Source organism: Rhamphochromis longiceps, linkage group LG1 (genome assembly GCF_057381845.1).
Source record: "Rhamphochromis longiceps isolate RC_006_pf linkage group LG1, R_longiceps_female_GT1.1, whole genome shotgun sequence".
NCBI classification, from domain to species: Eukaryota; Metazoa; Chordata; class Actinopteri; order Cichliformes; family Cichlidae; genus Rhamphochromis; species Rhamphochromis longiceps.
In genome coordinates this window covers 43,157,853-43,175,068 of record NC_140557.1, presented here as the reverse complement: position 1 = coordinate 43,175,068, position 17,216 = coordinate 43,157,853, and the positions used below count along the sequence as shown (strand labels likewise).

The following is a 17,216-nucleotide window of genomic DNA, read 5'->3' as shown; positions in this document are numbered from 1 at the left end:
TTACAGAAACAAAAGTCTAGATAGTGACTAAAAGCGACTGACCAAGAGCAGTCACAGGTATCACAGCTGGTTTATTCAATATTTTCTTTGGTGTGTAGGGAGATGTTGACATGCAACATTTAAAACATTCTTCATTTTGCAGTTGAAGGATAAATGGACTAGACTGATTCCTATATAGCGCGTTTCAACTCTCCCAGAGTACTAGAAGCGCTCTATACAACATGCCACATTCACCCAATCACACCCATTGGCACAAGCACTTCTAAACAGAGTGCTTACGAACTACATTCACACTCCGATGGATGCATCGGAGAGCAACTTGGGGTTAGTATCTTGCCCAAGGATACTTGACACGCAGACTGGACGAGCCAGGAATCGAACCACTAACCTTCCGATCAGTAGGTGACCTACCTACCTCCTGAACTACAGCCACCCCCAGTGGATGACTTTTCAGCTGGTGGAATAAATTTATGGCAATGCTACCCTTTGTGGCAATAGTTTTGTGGCATGTTTTACGGCAAATTACTGCATTTTGTTTGGCATCCTCCTTGTTAAATCACAAAACAAAACAGTGAATTACATGCACATAGCTTAATATTGCCATGGGAATTTATAGTTTATGGTTGCAAAAGAACCATTTTAACCAAACCAAAACTCGCAATACATAAAGTATATCTAATACATCGCCTACCCCTAGTTCTGCATGCACTTTCCTTTTTAATAAAGCATTCAGTAGAGCATTAGATCTTGAACAGTTTTCTTGGTTATGCTCCTGGTTCATAATCTGTGCTATGTCCTGTTTAATTTTTGTTATCAGGACACTCTTCTGTCTTTCCTTCTCTAATCTGGCCTAAGAAAACAGCTTTCCCTCCCTGAGCCTGGTCAGGCCAGAGGTTTTTACATGTTAAAGGGGAGTTTTTATTCTGCTCCATACTGCAAGTGCTTGCTCATTGGGGATCGCTGAGTTTTAATTTACAATTCTTTAGTTTACTTACCATTAGGGCTGCCACGATTAGTCAACTAGTCACGATTACGTCGACTATTAAAATCGTTGTCGAGTGATTTAATAGTCGACGCGTCGTTTGAAGCTTTGTAAGATCCCAAAAGACGCAGGAATAAGTAGCAGGATTTAAGAGTGTAATAACGGACTGAAACAGAAGATGGCAGCACTGCATGTACAAGGATGCCAGCTGCCGTTAAACCCCGAAGAAGAAGTAGCTGTGTCCCAGAATTCATAGCGCGGCCCAGCGCAGTTTCCAACAATGGCGGCAGCTAGTTAGTTTTAATATTACTCTTATTATTCTTTCTGGGTCACAAAATAAACGTTTAACATATTTTCAGGCGAGAATGTAGCTGTGTAAACCTCAAATATCGGCTCAGTTTATCAGGACACCACATATTTTCAAAAGCGCTCCGACGTTTTCGGAGACGTCTGTTACCCACTAGCTCGATAGCTAGCCGGGGGCTAGGCTAACTAGAGCCGTGAGAACACCGGACTCTGGGCAAATCGTTTTCAAACCCACCTCCGTCTTTCACTACTCAGGTTAAACATGATATATAAGTCACTTAGATAACTTAAAAATGTTATTGTTTGGCTTTTTTCAGTATTTTATTTGTTCCTGAGTAAATCGGTTTGGCTGAGATTAAAGTTATAGTTTTTACACAGCTGAATAAACGTCAAGCAGACAGCTGATCATCAGAAGTGTGAGATGCTCGAGAATTTACTCCGGTGTCCTGTTATATTTTAGATAGCAAGGAGTTTATTAAACTTCACCGAAACAATCTGCAGATTTCATTAAACTTTAATAAACTACCATCTTGTCTTTATTGTTAGTTAGTACAGACCTTACACACTTAAAGCTGTAAGCTAATGATAGTTATATAAGAGCAGATGCTGCTGGTGCAATAAGCTGTAGTTTTACGTCCAATGGATGATGATCTGATTAGTCGACTAATCGCAAAAATAATCGGTGACTAGTCGACTATCAAAATAATCGTTTGTGGCAGCCCTACTTACCATAAACTATTACAAAAGATGACTACTGGACTTAGTCATTTTCAGCCATATAACAAAGCTGCAGACAGACAAGACACAATATCACACTTCAACCTGTAATTGTGTATAAGCCTGGCAACAGAATAGCAAACGCTGGAAAGCTAAACCTTATCACAAATAAGTCTTACCACGGCTAAGTCCATCAGGGCCTCTGAGTATCCGGCACTCCTCTATCTGTCCATATGGCGAAAACATCAGTCGGATATCATTCTCGTTACACTTCTTGGAGATCATTCCAATAAACAGTTTTCTGTCCTCCACTGCTGTATTAAACATAAGACAACATTAAACTTCTGTGCATTATATCAAGAATTATGGTGCCCTGCAACATTCAACATGCATAAAAGTATGTTTATTAGCAGGTACTTATGCTACAAAATCCTTACCATTGTTTTTCTCACTATCAGCGGGCTTCATCTGGATTGGATGGTGCATCTGAGCAAGACAGTAAATATATATATTATTTCATAAAATACACAACATGTAGAGATACAGAAACGAATATGTTGGTTTCATGTGCCAAGTTATGTAAAATTACTATTGTGTGCTTGTTAGAGATGTTTGGATCCCATTTGACTACAGATACCTGAAAAGCTCCACAAACAGAAAGACCTTTCTCTTTTACATAGATACATATACATACATAGATAATATCGACAAATGGTATATTTTCCTTTAAGACACATGAAACATCTTCAGTGCAGTTATTTACTAAGATATGACATGGCAACGTCCTATTGTATTGTCCCAACAAGTCCTGAATTACATGTTTGCCTACAGATCAGCTCCTTTTGCATCAGCTGGCTGCTGCGATCTGTACCAAGTTTTCTCTACAGTAGGGGGCACTGTCACTACACTACTTCTTACAGAAGAACAGAAAATAAAATAAATAGACAAGGATTGTTTAAAATAAGGAAGTGCATGTTTATGCTGCATTTTTATGTTAAAAGACCTGCTTTTTTTTAAAAACATTTTTTCATTAATTTAAAAACAAAACTGAGTGACACTTTCACTATTGATCAAGCATTGACATTTTTCTTAGATTGTTTTTGAAATACTGCATTTTAAGTGGAAAGTCTTTCTGCAACATCACACGGAGGGGGGATTGTACTCCTCAGAAGGTAAATGGCAGGGTGCAGTAGGTCCATTAGTGGAACCTCGGATAGAGGAGGGACAATGCGGTTTTCGTCTTGGTCGCGGAACACTGGACTAGCTCTTTATCCTCTAAGACAGCGCTCTCCAACCTTTTTTGCTCCACGGACCGGTTTATGCCCGACAATATTTTCATGGACCGGCCTTTAAGGTGTCGCGGATAAATACAACAAAATAAAACTAGTACTGGTACCGAAAAAAAGAAGATTTATTCATAACACACGTGAAAAGACCCAGGAAAACCGAGTTAACGATAAAAACGATAACAAAATAACGCTGAAAACCGATAAAAACCCTGAAAACCATACATTTCACACCTGAGCCTCAACTCTCGCGGCCCAGTACCAAACGACCAGTACCCCGAGGCCCTCCAACAAGCACTAGAGTGGTTCCCAGTGTGAATTTGTGGGAATAAAAATCCGCACCTCAAAATCAAAGGCCATGGTCCTCAGCAGCAAAAGAGTGAAGTGCTCAGTCCGGGTCAGGGATGAGTTGCTGCCTGAAGTGGAGGAGTTTATCTCTGCGTTGTGTTTACAAGTGAGAGGAGAGTGAGAGACAGAGATGGACCTGTGGAAGCGTCTGCATTTATACAGACACTGTCGGTCGTGCCAAAGAGGGAGCCGAGTGTAAAAGGGAAGCTCTCAATTTACCAGCCAGTCTGTGTAACCTACCCTCACCTTCCTACTGTCACGAGCTTTGGGTAAAGCCCAAAAGAGGGAGATTGTGCAAATACAACAGCAGAAATTAGTTTCCTTCAAAGAATGGCTGGGCTCTCCTGTAGAGATAGGGAGAGGAGTCATTCGAGAGGGGCTCAGAGTAAAACCACTACTCCTCAGGATCGAAAAAAGACAGTTAAGGTGGTTGGGGCATCTGATTAGCATACCCCCTGAGCATCTCCTGGGTGAGGTGTTCGGGGCATATCCCACTCGGAGGAGGCCCCATAGCTGACCGACCCAAACACTAACCCTATCTTAATATCAAGAAAACTAGTTAAGATTTGACAGTGGATAGCTATTTATGTACTTAGCACTTTTAAACCCTCCTTTTATTCTTTCTTAGCCACTTGTTAGTGAATTTGTAGGTTTAATAGTTTCATAGTTCATTGAAAAAAGTATGATTATAAGGATTGCGATTTAAACTGAACCAATCCTGATAAACAGGGGGAGACAGGTTTTTTTCTTGAACTGATATTTTTTTTATCTTCCTTAGTCAATTTGCCGTTTAATTCCTCTAATCTGCAGTTTTACTTTTCTATTTTTCCAGTATTATTGGGAACATCACACCAACTGCTATGCAAAGAATCTGGAGGGTAAATGCTTAGTGCACCTCTGTGGACAACTGCTGAAAAAAATAGAGACGTCACAGAAATCAATAGCCTTTGATGTCTCAAAATGAGTGATTTAATTTCCTTTCAGACAGACAAAATATGCTTAATCTCTATCCACTTTTCTGATGGATAACCAAAAATTCAAGTTCAAGGTTTCAATGTGAACTGCACATGTGATGAAAGGGCAAATCAAGGACTATCACCTACCCCTGGCAGAATCTTCATGTTGTGCAGAGCATTCTGCGCTTCTAAGGCTGATTTGCGGCTATAGTAAGTTACAAAACAGCAACCTGCCAGAGATTGAAAAAGAAAAATCTTACTCAGCTGATTCACATCATACAAAGATCATGTTTTTCCTTTTTTGCTAATTAAAAACAAAGGACATTAACAAAGCAAACCAAAAATAAAATCAATATATTCAATTTCAGAAGATTAGTAGTATAACTGGTTCAATTAATTCAGTCTTTTTTAAAACATAAAAATAAACTAATATTACTCTAGGTTTAGCAAATGTCAGAATAATAATAGTGTTTTGAGGGGTTATTTTGCCACCTCTAGAAAATGCACAGAATGTCACATAACAGAAGAAGCAAAGGATAAAATAATGCCTTGTATTACAATATGCATTAAAAATAACAAATGACAGTGATGTAAACTTTCTTAAACTCCTGTACCTCACAAAGTACAAGGGAAATAACTACTGTTAACACTTCATAAACATTCATAGGCAAGGTGTTGATAAAATTCAGCTCAATAAAGATAACCCTATTATGCACGCATGCATTTTGCAAATAACAATTCTTAACTCATTAATGTGGTCAGTGAAGAATACATGTAACATAATTTAACCTATATGTTCATGGAGCACTTTATTCTATACATGTTAAGCACTTAATCTAATCAGAGATGGAAGCCAGAGCACCACCACCACCCACCCAGCATGGACAGAACTTTTAAACTCCACAAAGAAAGGCCCCTGTTGGGTTTCCAACCAGGAATCTGAATGCTGCAAGGCGACAGTGCGAACCACTCCACCACTGTGCTGCCCATGAGCCGTTTAGAGCCGCACATGATTTTAAAACAACATGGGTTGTGTTTAATTCATCAACGATTATTATTATTCATTCAAATCAGATCCACAATAACACGTATATGCTGTTGATGAAATGATATCAGCCGAGGAAGGAGACGATATTAAGACGATATTAAGAAGTCGCTGGAGTTTATGACAGAGGAGATTTCTACTGTCAAACTGCAGCAGAAAGCCATCCTGGACCTGGTCGAGGAAGTTAAGGCTCTCCGCATCCAGAACGCCGAGAAGGATCGGCGGCTGGCGTACCTGGAGAACAGAGTGGCGGATTTGGAGCAGTACACCCGGATGAACGATGTTATCATCACGGGGCTTCGCATCAAACCCCGGTCATACGCCCGGGCGGTCGCCACTGACAATGTAGGAGGGCCAGGAGAGGAAGATGTCAACTCCACGGAGCATCAAGTGGTTACCTTTCTACGGTCCAAAGGTGTGGAAGTGGATTATAACAACATTGAGGCTTGCCACCCTCTACCCCGAAAAAATGACAGTAACAAACCAGCCATCATTGTGAGATTTGCAAACAGAAAACAGAAAACAGCACTGTTAAAACAAGGAAGGAAACTGAAAGGATCCGATGTCTTCATGAACGAACATCTGATAAAAAGAAATGCGGACATTGCCAGGAAAGCACGTTACTTGAAGAAACAGGGAAAAATTCAAAATACATGGACCACCAACTGCAAAGTATTCATTAAACTCAATGGAACACCGGAACAAGCCAAAGTGTTGGTCATCAGAAATATGGAAGAGCTGGACAAATACTGAGGTCAACTTACTCTGGAGGTATGAATACACATGTGACGTGACACACAACACAACACATGGCACAGTCCAAAAGAACTTCATCTGCATACAGCAACAATATCAACATGACTCATTGGAATTCTCTTTATGATAATCTGGAACTGAGAACATTTCGATACACAGACCATAATGCTCTAGACTTAGAAAAGGATATAGACCCGGAAAATAATTTCTTCTACAACATCAGCTGTAACTGCTGCTACTTCACTGATGAACAGTTTAAGCACACCATCAACACGGAAAATAAATTATCAATAATCCATTTTAATAGCAGAAGTCTGTGTGCCAAGTTCAACAATATAAAGGAATATCTAAATGAGTTGACAAATCCATTTGGAATTATTGCCATTTCTGAAACATGGATCAATGCGGAGAAAGGAATGGACTTTGGACTGGAGGGATATGAAGTGAATTTTGTAAATAGAAGGAACAAGAGTGGAGGGGGAGTAGCTGTGTATGTGGATAAAAACCTAAACTACAAGGTGGTAGAAAGTATGACAACTGTAATTGATAATTTACTAGAATGTATAACAATTGAAATTTATAAGGAAAAAGAAAAAAATGTAATAATTAGCTGTATATATAGAACACCTGGCTCTAGTATTCAAGTATTTAATGACTTCATAGAGGAAATATTCTCTAAAACAAATCAAAAAGTTATGTTTATCTGTGGTGATTTTAATATTGACCTGTTGAATCCAAAAAAGCATAAAATGAGCGACGGATTCCTAAACACTATGTACAGTTTGAGTTTACATCCTAAAATAACCAGGCCTAGCAGAATTACACCACATTGTGCCACCTTACTTGACAATATTTTCACTAACAATATGGAAAACAACATTGTGAGCGGAATATTAATTAATGACATCAGTGATCACCTACCAGTTTTTGCAGTTTATGACACTAATTATAAGAAAAATCAGCATGAAGAACAACTGAGATACAGACGTGTAAGGACGGAAGAAACTATGACTGCATTTAAGAACGATCTATTAAATCAGGACTGGGACAATGTGTACAAAGAAGCTGATATTGATATTGCATATGGCATATTTTTAAGAATATTCATGGAGTTGTACGATAAAAACTGTCCAACAATAAAATACAACAGAAAGCACAAATATTCAGATAGACCATGGCTCACTAAGGGTTTACAAAATGCATGTAAAAAGAAAAATACACTCTATAGGGAATACCTAAAACAAAGAACAAAAGAAGCTGAAAATAAATATAAAAAATACAAAAATAAGTTGACCAATATTATACGTGTATGTAGAAAGGAGTATTATAGTAAAATATTGAACAACAATAAACATAATATGAAAGGAATATGGGATGTTTTAAACGGTATCATTAAAAATAATTCTGGACAACAAAGTTATCCACAATACTTTATCGATAATGGCAATATTATGGAAAACACTGCTGATAAGGTCAACAGCTTTAATCATTATTTTGTAAATATTGGACCAAAACTGGCAGAACAAATTCCTGAGTCACTGCCATCAGTTGACTGTAGTGAAAACCTGATTGATAGGAACCCTAACTCAATGTTCCTCACATCAGTGGAGGAAAAAGAAATAATTGACATTGTACACATGTGTAAATATAAAACATCCACTGATTGTAATGATATTGACATGAAAATCGTCAAGAAGGTCATTGAAGGAATTGTAGGACCTCTAACATATATTTGCAACTTATCATTTCAGACGGGAAAAGTGCCAAACAAAATGAAAATAGCTAAAGTTGTGCCGCTGTATAAAACCGGGGATAGACGCCACTTCACAAATTACAGGCCTGTTTCTTTACTACCACAATTCTCCAAAATCCTAGAAAACCTGTTTAATAAACGATTAGACAAATTCTTAGATAAATATAAATTACTCTCTGACAGTCAATATGGATTCAGATCAAAAAGATCAACATCTCTGGCATTAATCGAATCAATTGAGGAGATTACGAATGCTATAGATCAGAAACAGTATGCAGCTGGAGTATTTCTGGATCTCAAGAAAGCATTCGACACAATCAATCATGACATATTAATTAATAAACTGGAACGGTATGGGATTAGGGGGGTTGTACTGCAATGGGTGAAAAATTATTTAAGTGACCGGAAACAATTTGTGAAGCTGGGTGTCCATTCCTCATCATGCTTGGACATTGCTTGTGGTGTTCCACAAGGCTCTGTACTGGGTCCAAAATTATTTATTATTTATATAAATGATATTTGTAAGGCATCTGATATATTAAAATTAGTATTATTTGCAGATGACACAAATATTTTTTGTTCTGGGGGGAATCTAAAGGAGCTGCTGGATACAATTACTTCAGAAATGTGCAAAATTAAAAAATGGTTTAACAGGAACAAACTATCGCTAAATCTAAGTAAAACTAAAATTATCTTATTTGGGAATTCCCTTAGAAATGCACAAGTGCAGATTCATGTAGATGGTGTGGAAATTGAAAGAGTACTTGAACATAAGTTTCTTGGTGTGATTATAGATGATAAATTAAACTGGAAGTCTCATATAAATCATATACATAACAAAATTTCAAGAAGTGTCTCAATCTTGAGTAAAGTAAAACACATTCTGGACCACAAATCACTCCACATTCTCTATTGTTCCCTGATTGCACCGTATTTGAATTACTGTGCAGAGGTTTGGGGCAATACTTACAAATGTTCGCTATCATCAATCTTTATATTACAAAAAAGGGCCATAAGGATAATCCATAAAACTGGTTACAGAGATCATACAAATCCACTATTCTTAAAATCAAAAATTCTAAAATTCACAGATCTGGTTCATTTTCTCACAGCACAAATTATATATAAAGCAATAAATAACCTGCTTCCTGACAATATTCTAAAAATGTTTTCTAAAAGGGAACGGGGATACAATTTGAGGGGGGAATTAAATTTAAAACATCCTCGTATCCGTACAACATTAAAAAGTTTTTGCATCTCTGTGTGTGGAGTGAAGCTGTGGAACAGACTAAGTAAAGATATGAAGCAATGTCCAAGCATGGCACAGTTTAAAAAGCGGTTTAAGGATATGGTTTTTACAGGGTACAGGGAAAAGGTAGAGATTTGATAGGGTGTTCTTGTCTAATATTTTCATGTGTGTGCGCATGCACGGGTTTGTTGGTATGGGTATATATGTATGTGTATATGTATGTATGTATGTATATATATATATGTGTATGTATGTATGTATGTATGTATATATGTATATATATGTGTATATGTATATGTGTATATATGTATATGTATATATATATATGTGTATGTGTGTGTATGTATGTGTGTATATGTATGTGTGTATATGTATATATATATATATATATATATATATATATATATATATATATATATTAAATATATATAAAATTGTAGGTTGTGTATCCTTCAGGTGTTAATGGGGTTATTGAAAATGTGTATATGTGCGTATGTGTGTATATACGTAGGTATGGATAGATAGAAACATATATGTGTATATATTAAAAAAAAAATAAAAAATAAAAAATTACACATAACATATAATGTAATTACAAGGAGGTATTTCTGTAGTCTATTGATACTAGATAGTGGAAAAGGGGTGGGATTAAATAAGCTTATGCTTCTTCCTGCTCCTTTTTGAACATGGACGTTATTTGGAGTTGTGGTTGCTCGTTTTCCTTTTGTTTGCTTTGTTCATTTGTCTCTTTTAATTCTATTTTTTTTTTTTATACTTTTTCAACATGTTCAAAATAAAGATTCAATCAATCAATCAATCAATATCTATTCCGTTTACAAAATTAAAAAGTTTCAAGAAAACAGTGGTTTCTTTTTAAGAATTGTTGAGGACTGATTTATAGACAAACATGTGGGATAATACCACAGCAGTAGCTGTACTTTCCATCTTTTTGTCTAACACACAGTGACCATCCATCCATCCATCCATTCGCTTCCGCTTGTCCTTTTCAGGGTCGCGGGGGGCGCTGGAGCCTATCCCAGCTGTCATAGGGCGAGAGGCGGGGTACACCCTGGACAGGTCGCCAGTCTGTCGCAGGGCTAACACACAGGGACAGACAATCACACAGTGACCAAACACATTATATGTTTCATAAAGTACAGGAACTTCTATATGTTAGTAGTTCTCCAAAAGCCACTCGGACTTGTTCCAATTAAGGACAGATTACAAATGTGTGTTGTAGTCCCCATCACTATAATGGCATAGTCTGGTTATTGAAAAACTTTCACGGGAGCTTCTTAGAAACAGTATAGTAATAGAAGAAATTGGAAAACATCTCAGAACCAAACAGTATACCAGGGTGTCCAAACCTTTTGCAAAGAGGGCCCGATGTGGGGAGGAGAGGTGGGGGCTGACCATTCAGCCTGACATTCTACAAACCATTAACATTAAATGCAAATGAATTATTTAATGACATTTTTATTGCAAATGGCATACTTTTCATTTCTTCACACAGAACGCAAATAAATCTTAACTGTTTTACCAAAATCACTATTGAAAACTTTTGAGAAGGTTAAACATATCCTCCAATAAAAATCCATTCACTGAGATTGTAGAATTCATTCTCCTCAAAAGACTTAACAAATAACTTGCCTGCACTAATGTGAAGGGTGACACTGAGATCTCGATTGCATTAAAAAGGCCAGGTCTGGCTCAGAGACAGTGATTTTGATGCACAAGATGTCATGCTGGTGACTTCTTGCTAAAGTTCATAACCAAGAATGTCTTGCCAAACAAGCTTATCAATTTCTTAGAAATGTTCAAATCTCTTGGAACCTGCTTTCATAAAGCTGGTGGTAAAAGTTGAAAAGCAGGAGCTGTTGGTGCCAAATGTGACACTGAGCGTCACACTGTAGCTTGATGAGCTCCACCTGCAGGTGGTCTGGAGCGTCACCGGGGTTCACGGAGAAAGGAGAGGAAAAACCAGCAAAATCCAGGACACGCTGTTGAAACTCCTCAGCGAGAAATTAGATGTCTGCACGATTCTCCTCATACAGGGAGTGCAGAATTATTAGGCAAATGAGTATTTTGTCCACATCATCCTCTTCATGCATGTTGTCTTACTCCAAGCTGTATAAGCTCGAAAGCCTACTACCAATTAAGCATATTAGGTGATGTGCATCTCTGTAATGAGAAGGGGTGTGGTCTAATGACATCAACACCCTATATCAGGTGTGCATAATTATTAGGCAATGTCCTTTCCTTTGGCAAAATGGGTCAAAAGAAGGACTTGACAGGCTCAGAAAAGTCAAAAATAGTGAGATATCTTGCAGAGGGATGCAGCAGTCTCAAAATTGCAAAGCTTCTGAAGCGTGATCATCGAACAATCAAGCGTTTCATTCAAAATAGTCAACAGGGTCGCAAGAAGCGTGTGGAAAAACCAAGGCGCCAAATAACTGCCCATGAACTGAGAAAAGTCAAGCGTGCAGCTGCCAAGATGACACTTGCCACCAGTTTGGCCATATTTCAGAGCTGCAACATCACTGGAGTGCCCAAAAGCACAAGGTGTGCAATACTCAGAGACATGGCCAAGGTAAGAAAGGCTGAAAGACGACCACCACTGAACAAGACACACAAGCTGAAACGTCAAGACTGGGCCAAGAAATATCTCAAGACTGATTTTTCTAAGGTTTTATGGACTGATGAAATGAGAGTGAGTCTTGATGGGCCAGATGGATGGGCCCGTGGCTGGATTGGTAAAGGGCAGAGAGCTCCAGTCCGACTCAGACGCCAGCAAGGTGGAGGTGGAGTACTGGTTTGGGCTGGTATCATCAAAGATGAGCTTGTGGGGCTTTTTCAGGTTGAGGATGGAGTCAAGCTCAACTCCCAGTCCTACTGCCAGTTTCTGGAAGACACCTTCTTCAAGCAGTGGTACAGGAAGAAGTCTGCATCCTTCAAGAAAAACATGATTTTCATGCAGGACAATGCTCCATCACACGCGTCCAAGTACTCCACAGCGTGGCTGCAAGAAAGGGTATAAAAGAAGAAAAACTAATGACATGGCCTCCTTGTTCACCTGATCTGAACCCCATTGAGAACCTGTGGTCCATCATCAAATGTGAGATTTACAAGGAGGGAAAACAGTACACCTCTCTGAACAGTGTCTGGGAGGCTGTGGTTGCTGCTGCACGCAATGTTGATGGTGAACAGATCAAAACACTGACAGAATCCATGGATGGCAGGCTTTTGAGTGTCCTTGCAAAGAAAGGTGGCTATATTGGTCGCTGATTTGTTTTTGTTTTGTTTTTGAATGTCAGAAATGTATATTTGTGAATGTGGAGATGTTATATTGGTTTCACTGGTAAAATAAATAATTGAAATGGGTATATATTTGTTTTTTGTTAAGTTGCCTAATAATTATGCACAGTAATAGTCACCTGCACACACAGATATCCCCCTAAAATAGCTAAAACTAAAAACAAACTAAAAACTACTTCCAAAAACATTCAGCTTTGATATTAATGAGTTTTTTGGGTTCATTGAGAACATGGTTGTTGTTCAATAATAACATTATTCCTCAAAGATACAACTTGCCTAATAATTCTGCACTCCCTGTATGCACACTGATATTCGCCTGTGGAAAACTGGTGATTTTTATTTCCTATAGCAATGCGAAATTTGCAGTATTGGGCTGCATTTGTGACACAGTCAAGTTAGCTATCATTTGTGAGCCGCAGTGAGGCCAGCCGCCTCCTGTCCACCATATAAATTTTCTTGCACTTTTACAACTGCACCGATTCTCCTTCATTGCTGATCGCAAATGTAAGCTTGCGCAGACATAAAAACAAACATTGCACTGAAAGAGCCTGATTGCATCATATTCAAAAATTCATTAAAAGTCACCCTTAACAGTTGATGTGAAACTTTCAGATTTTTTCTCTCCTCTGGGCCAAGTTTCATCTCAAACTGCTTTCAGGTTTCACGTGTGCTCAAATTTAAAAACTTCAAAGGAATGTGATAACGTCCTGTTAGAAATGTTAGAAAATTATAACATCACATACAAATTTTATTAAAATTCATCTGTGACTGTAAACTAGGGATGGACTGATCCGATATTACGTATCGGTCCACTACTGACCTAAATTACTGGATCGGATATCGGAGAGAAATTCAAAATTTAATCCGATCCATTAAATATCACAAAAGCACCTCACAAAACTTGTCACAACATGACTTAACTTCGTTCATACCCTTACCACGTCGGAGCAGTGTGCGTCACGTGATAGAGCGGCTGCGCGAGACCTCTCGGCGGTCTGGTTGAAGCCTCACTACCAACCCGGCATTTCATCTCCGAGAAAGTGATCCCACAGAGAAGTAAAGCAAGTGTGTAAGTTCATCCCTGAGTGTTTGTAAAGCATTCCTGCATTAAGCTTAACAACCGATATCTCTCTCTCCTGCTGCTACTTCAATCATGAAACTGATCAATGATCAGCTGATCGGCTTTTCTCTTGTTTGTTTTTGGCCCACTTTGCACCAGAAAGAGGAAACCAGCAGCTGAACAACAGCAGCACGTTTAAGCTTGATCAGCTGTTGTTAGAATGTATTTATTATTACTTTCTACTCGAGGATCTTTTTCTACGTAGCTGACGCTGGTAACTGTGCAGGGGCGGATCTAGCAAAGTTTAGCCAGGGGGGCCGATAGGGCATTAACAGGGAAAAGGGGGCACAAAGACATACTTTTCTTTCTTATTCTCATTTAAAATGTTGAGCTTTTAATAAATAATTATCTGAATCTTACACCCAAAGTTTTAATCTTTTGTAAAATACATAGAAGTCCATTACTGTATATAGTAACTGTTAAGTCTAATATACCCTAGTAAGCTATAGTACTTTTTCCTTTGGGAAGATACCATCTGTGCAGTCTGCAGTTCTGTTGAAGAAAGATGTTGAATCTATTTAATTATTGTAGAAAAATAATTGATTTCTGTGCATTTTTAAAAAAAAAAGTTATTTAAATTATTTATTTTTTTACACACGTACATTAAATTAAAGTTGATTACGTCATCACGAGGCGGAGGGTGGTTCCCTTTTCTTTTTTTTTGCTGGGAGTTGGCAGCCCTATTAGTTAGGTTGTTTGATATTTCTGCTAAGTACTCTTTAAAATACCAGAATAGGAATGATGGTGCAGGTTTAAGTTTATTAGATCAGTGTTGCTGAACTATGAAATATTTTGGGTGCAGTGTATTTTTTGCATACAGGTATAACAGAATAGCTTTAGTGTTGTTGTTTATTTAAACTTGAGTGTAAACTTATACAAAATGCAGCAACATATTAAAAACAGTTTTATTGATTAAAAATACACTATATCGGATTCATATCGGTATCGGCAGATATCCAAATTTATGATATTGTAACGTGCCATCTCTACTGTAAACATGAAATTGTCAGTGGACTACTCCTCTGGGTTACCTTCTCTACACGTGTGCCAGCTTTCATCACAAAATGCTGCAAGATTCCAGAGAAATTAAATTCAACAAGGTTATTTTAATAAACAAAACTTTACAAAAACAAAAATTCTATCTTGGATAGCTGACATGAAATTCTCCATAAATTCCACTCCTCCACAACTCACACTACATGTCTACAACGTTTCAGCTCCAACCATTGCAAATATTTCTCTTTTTCACCTTTATTGGAAAGTGTAGTCAAGACAGACAGCCTTGGAAAACAGCTCACGTGTCCATTAGTTTTAAAGGGCTGGATTAACCTAATCGATTTCTTAGTTAGAGTGGGTGCAACTGCCATTGCCCCAGCAGAAACAGTATTGAAGTCTATCCCAGTTTCCTATCACCCGGCCGTGGATCTCTAGGAACTTGAAGAAACTGGTCAGCTTGACTCCATGGCAGTTACATTGGGTCCAGAGTCTAAAAGAGCAGCTGCCGAGGAAAATAAATAAATAAATGAATAAATAATCCAGCTAGCCTCCATCTTCAACAGGTACAACATCCTGGACAAGCAAGAATTCCCTCCACTTGCAACGGACCTCCTCCTATGCTCTCACTCGTAACCATCACCCAGTTGTGAAATAGTGCACTCAGGATTGTTCTGCCTGGTCTGCAGATCATCTAAAGGTGAGTAGAGCAGCCCCATCTCATTAATCTCCGGCCACAGGTTCTCCCTCAGATAGGTCTACACACATCATCTAGCATCTCCGAAAAGTCTCTCTAAACCCTATCTATCCAAGGCGCCATAGTCTTGGACATTTTAGAGAATTTTCTTGGCAGACACAGGCACAAATGATATTCCAAAACAGCAGTCCACGATACTGAAATGCACGCTTCTGCATCTTTTTGACACAGTAAAAAAACCTCTGCAATAGCGTTTTTATCTCTGACCCCACTCACACCTGTGGCCGTGGAATGGGGCAATAAAGCAAGGTGCTCAACCTCCACACCTGGTTTTCCTCCATCTCTATTGGCTTGATTTTGTTCTTAACAGAAATGTGGATGAAATCTGGAGAGTACGGTCTATTTGGTGAATTATGCCCTCCCACTTATGATTGTTTAATTCCTTCCAGAGAAAGTGGGCAGGGTGGAGGTTTGCCTGTAATGTTTAACAGTTTAAATGCTCACCTATTAAGGTTGATAAAGTCTGTAGCTTTCAGGTGCTGCTTTTTAAAGCATAAAACACCTCCAAAATTTTGTTTTCTAAATCGTCAATAGTATTTTTATGTAATCATATTATTTTTGCTGGGGATTTTATCATTTATGTTAATGATCTTACTTGTTTCCCTTATCTTAATCCATTATCCCCAGAATAATGAAGTCTTTTGGTTTTAAACAGCATGTTGTTGGACCTACACATAACCATGGACATACTTTAGATGTTTGGGGAGGGTTTTGTTGTTGTTGTTGTTTTAAAAACACCTGACTTCAGTATTAACTCTATATTTTGAAACTGATTTGTTTATTTCTGGCCATTTATGTATTTAATTAGATCATGTTTCTTCTTTCTGTTTTCCAGGTGAACAGACAAATGAGGCCATGGTAGTACACTAACAGCATTTTAGTGAAGAGAAAAAAACCCAATGAAATGTCTGTGAAGGTTCTCAGTCATCCAGGTCACGGTAGTCTAAGGAGCTTGGAAAGAAAAGCATCTGGACTTCTTTAAGTTTCTTGAAGACATTTCACCTTTCATCTGAGAAAGAAGCCATCTATGTCCACTATGAACGACCATTTTAGAACAGAGGGGGTGGCTTACGACACCAACTGTCTGGTATCTATAATCCAGGGTTGAGATCCTTCCCAAACGCTGTTGCTCTGGGATGAGAAGTGAAAATGTCTTCAACAAACTCCAGAAAAGTCCAGACACTTTTGATTCTAAGTCCCTTAAAATCTATGGTGAAGAGAAACCCCTTCACAACACGAACCAAATGAACAACACTCTCCAGGAGGAAGGTGTATCGCTATCCAAATCTACCATAAAGAGACTGCATGAAAGTAAATACAGAGGGTTCACTGCAAGGTGCAAGCCACTCATAAGCTTCAAAAATTGAAAGGCTAGATTGGACTGCTAAAAAACAACTAAAAAGCCAGCACATCTCTGAAAAACATTCCTTGGACAGATGAGACCAAGATCAACTTCTATGAGAATGATGACAAGAAAAAAAGTATGAAGAAGATGCAGTTCATGATCCAAAGTATACCACATCATCTGTAAAACACGGCAGAGACAGTGTGATGGCTTGGGCGTGCATGGCTGCAGTGGCACTTGGACACTAGTTTTTAATGATGATGTGACTATGGCAGAAGCAGCTGAATT

At 38.3% G+C, this 17,216-nt stretch overlaps 1 protein-coding gene across 10 annotated transcripts in view; it reads right to left on the bottom strand.

The window, feature by feature from the left end:
• Window positions 1-17,216, bottom strand: part of celf1 (cugbp, Elav-like family member 1) — a 58,182-nt gene that overhangs the window by 23,162 nt on the left and 17,804 nt on the right. For 7 of the 10 annotated variants that reach the window (XM_085410243.1, XM_085410234.1, XM_085410267.1 and 4 more), the window contains 3 exons: window positions 4,743-4,825; window positions 2,443-2,491; window positions 2,185-2,319 (listed from right to left, as the gene is read on the bottom strand). In XM_085410243.1, coding sequence (XP_085266369.1) covers window positions 2,185-2,319; window positions 2,443-2,491; window positions 4,743-4,825 — 267 coding nt within the window. The remainder of the gene's footprint in view (window positions 1-2,184; window positions 2,320-2,442; window positions 2,492-4,742; window positions 4,826-17,216) is intronic. The other 3 variants (XM_085410259.1, XM_085410293.1, XM_085410309.1) reach the window with 2 other exon arrangements.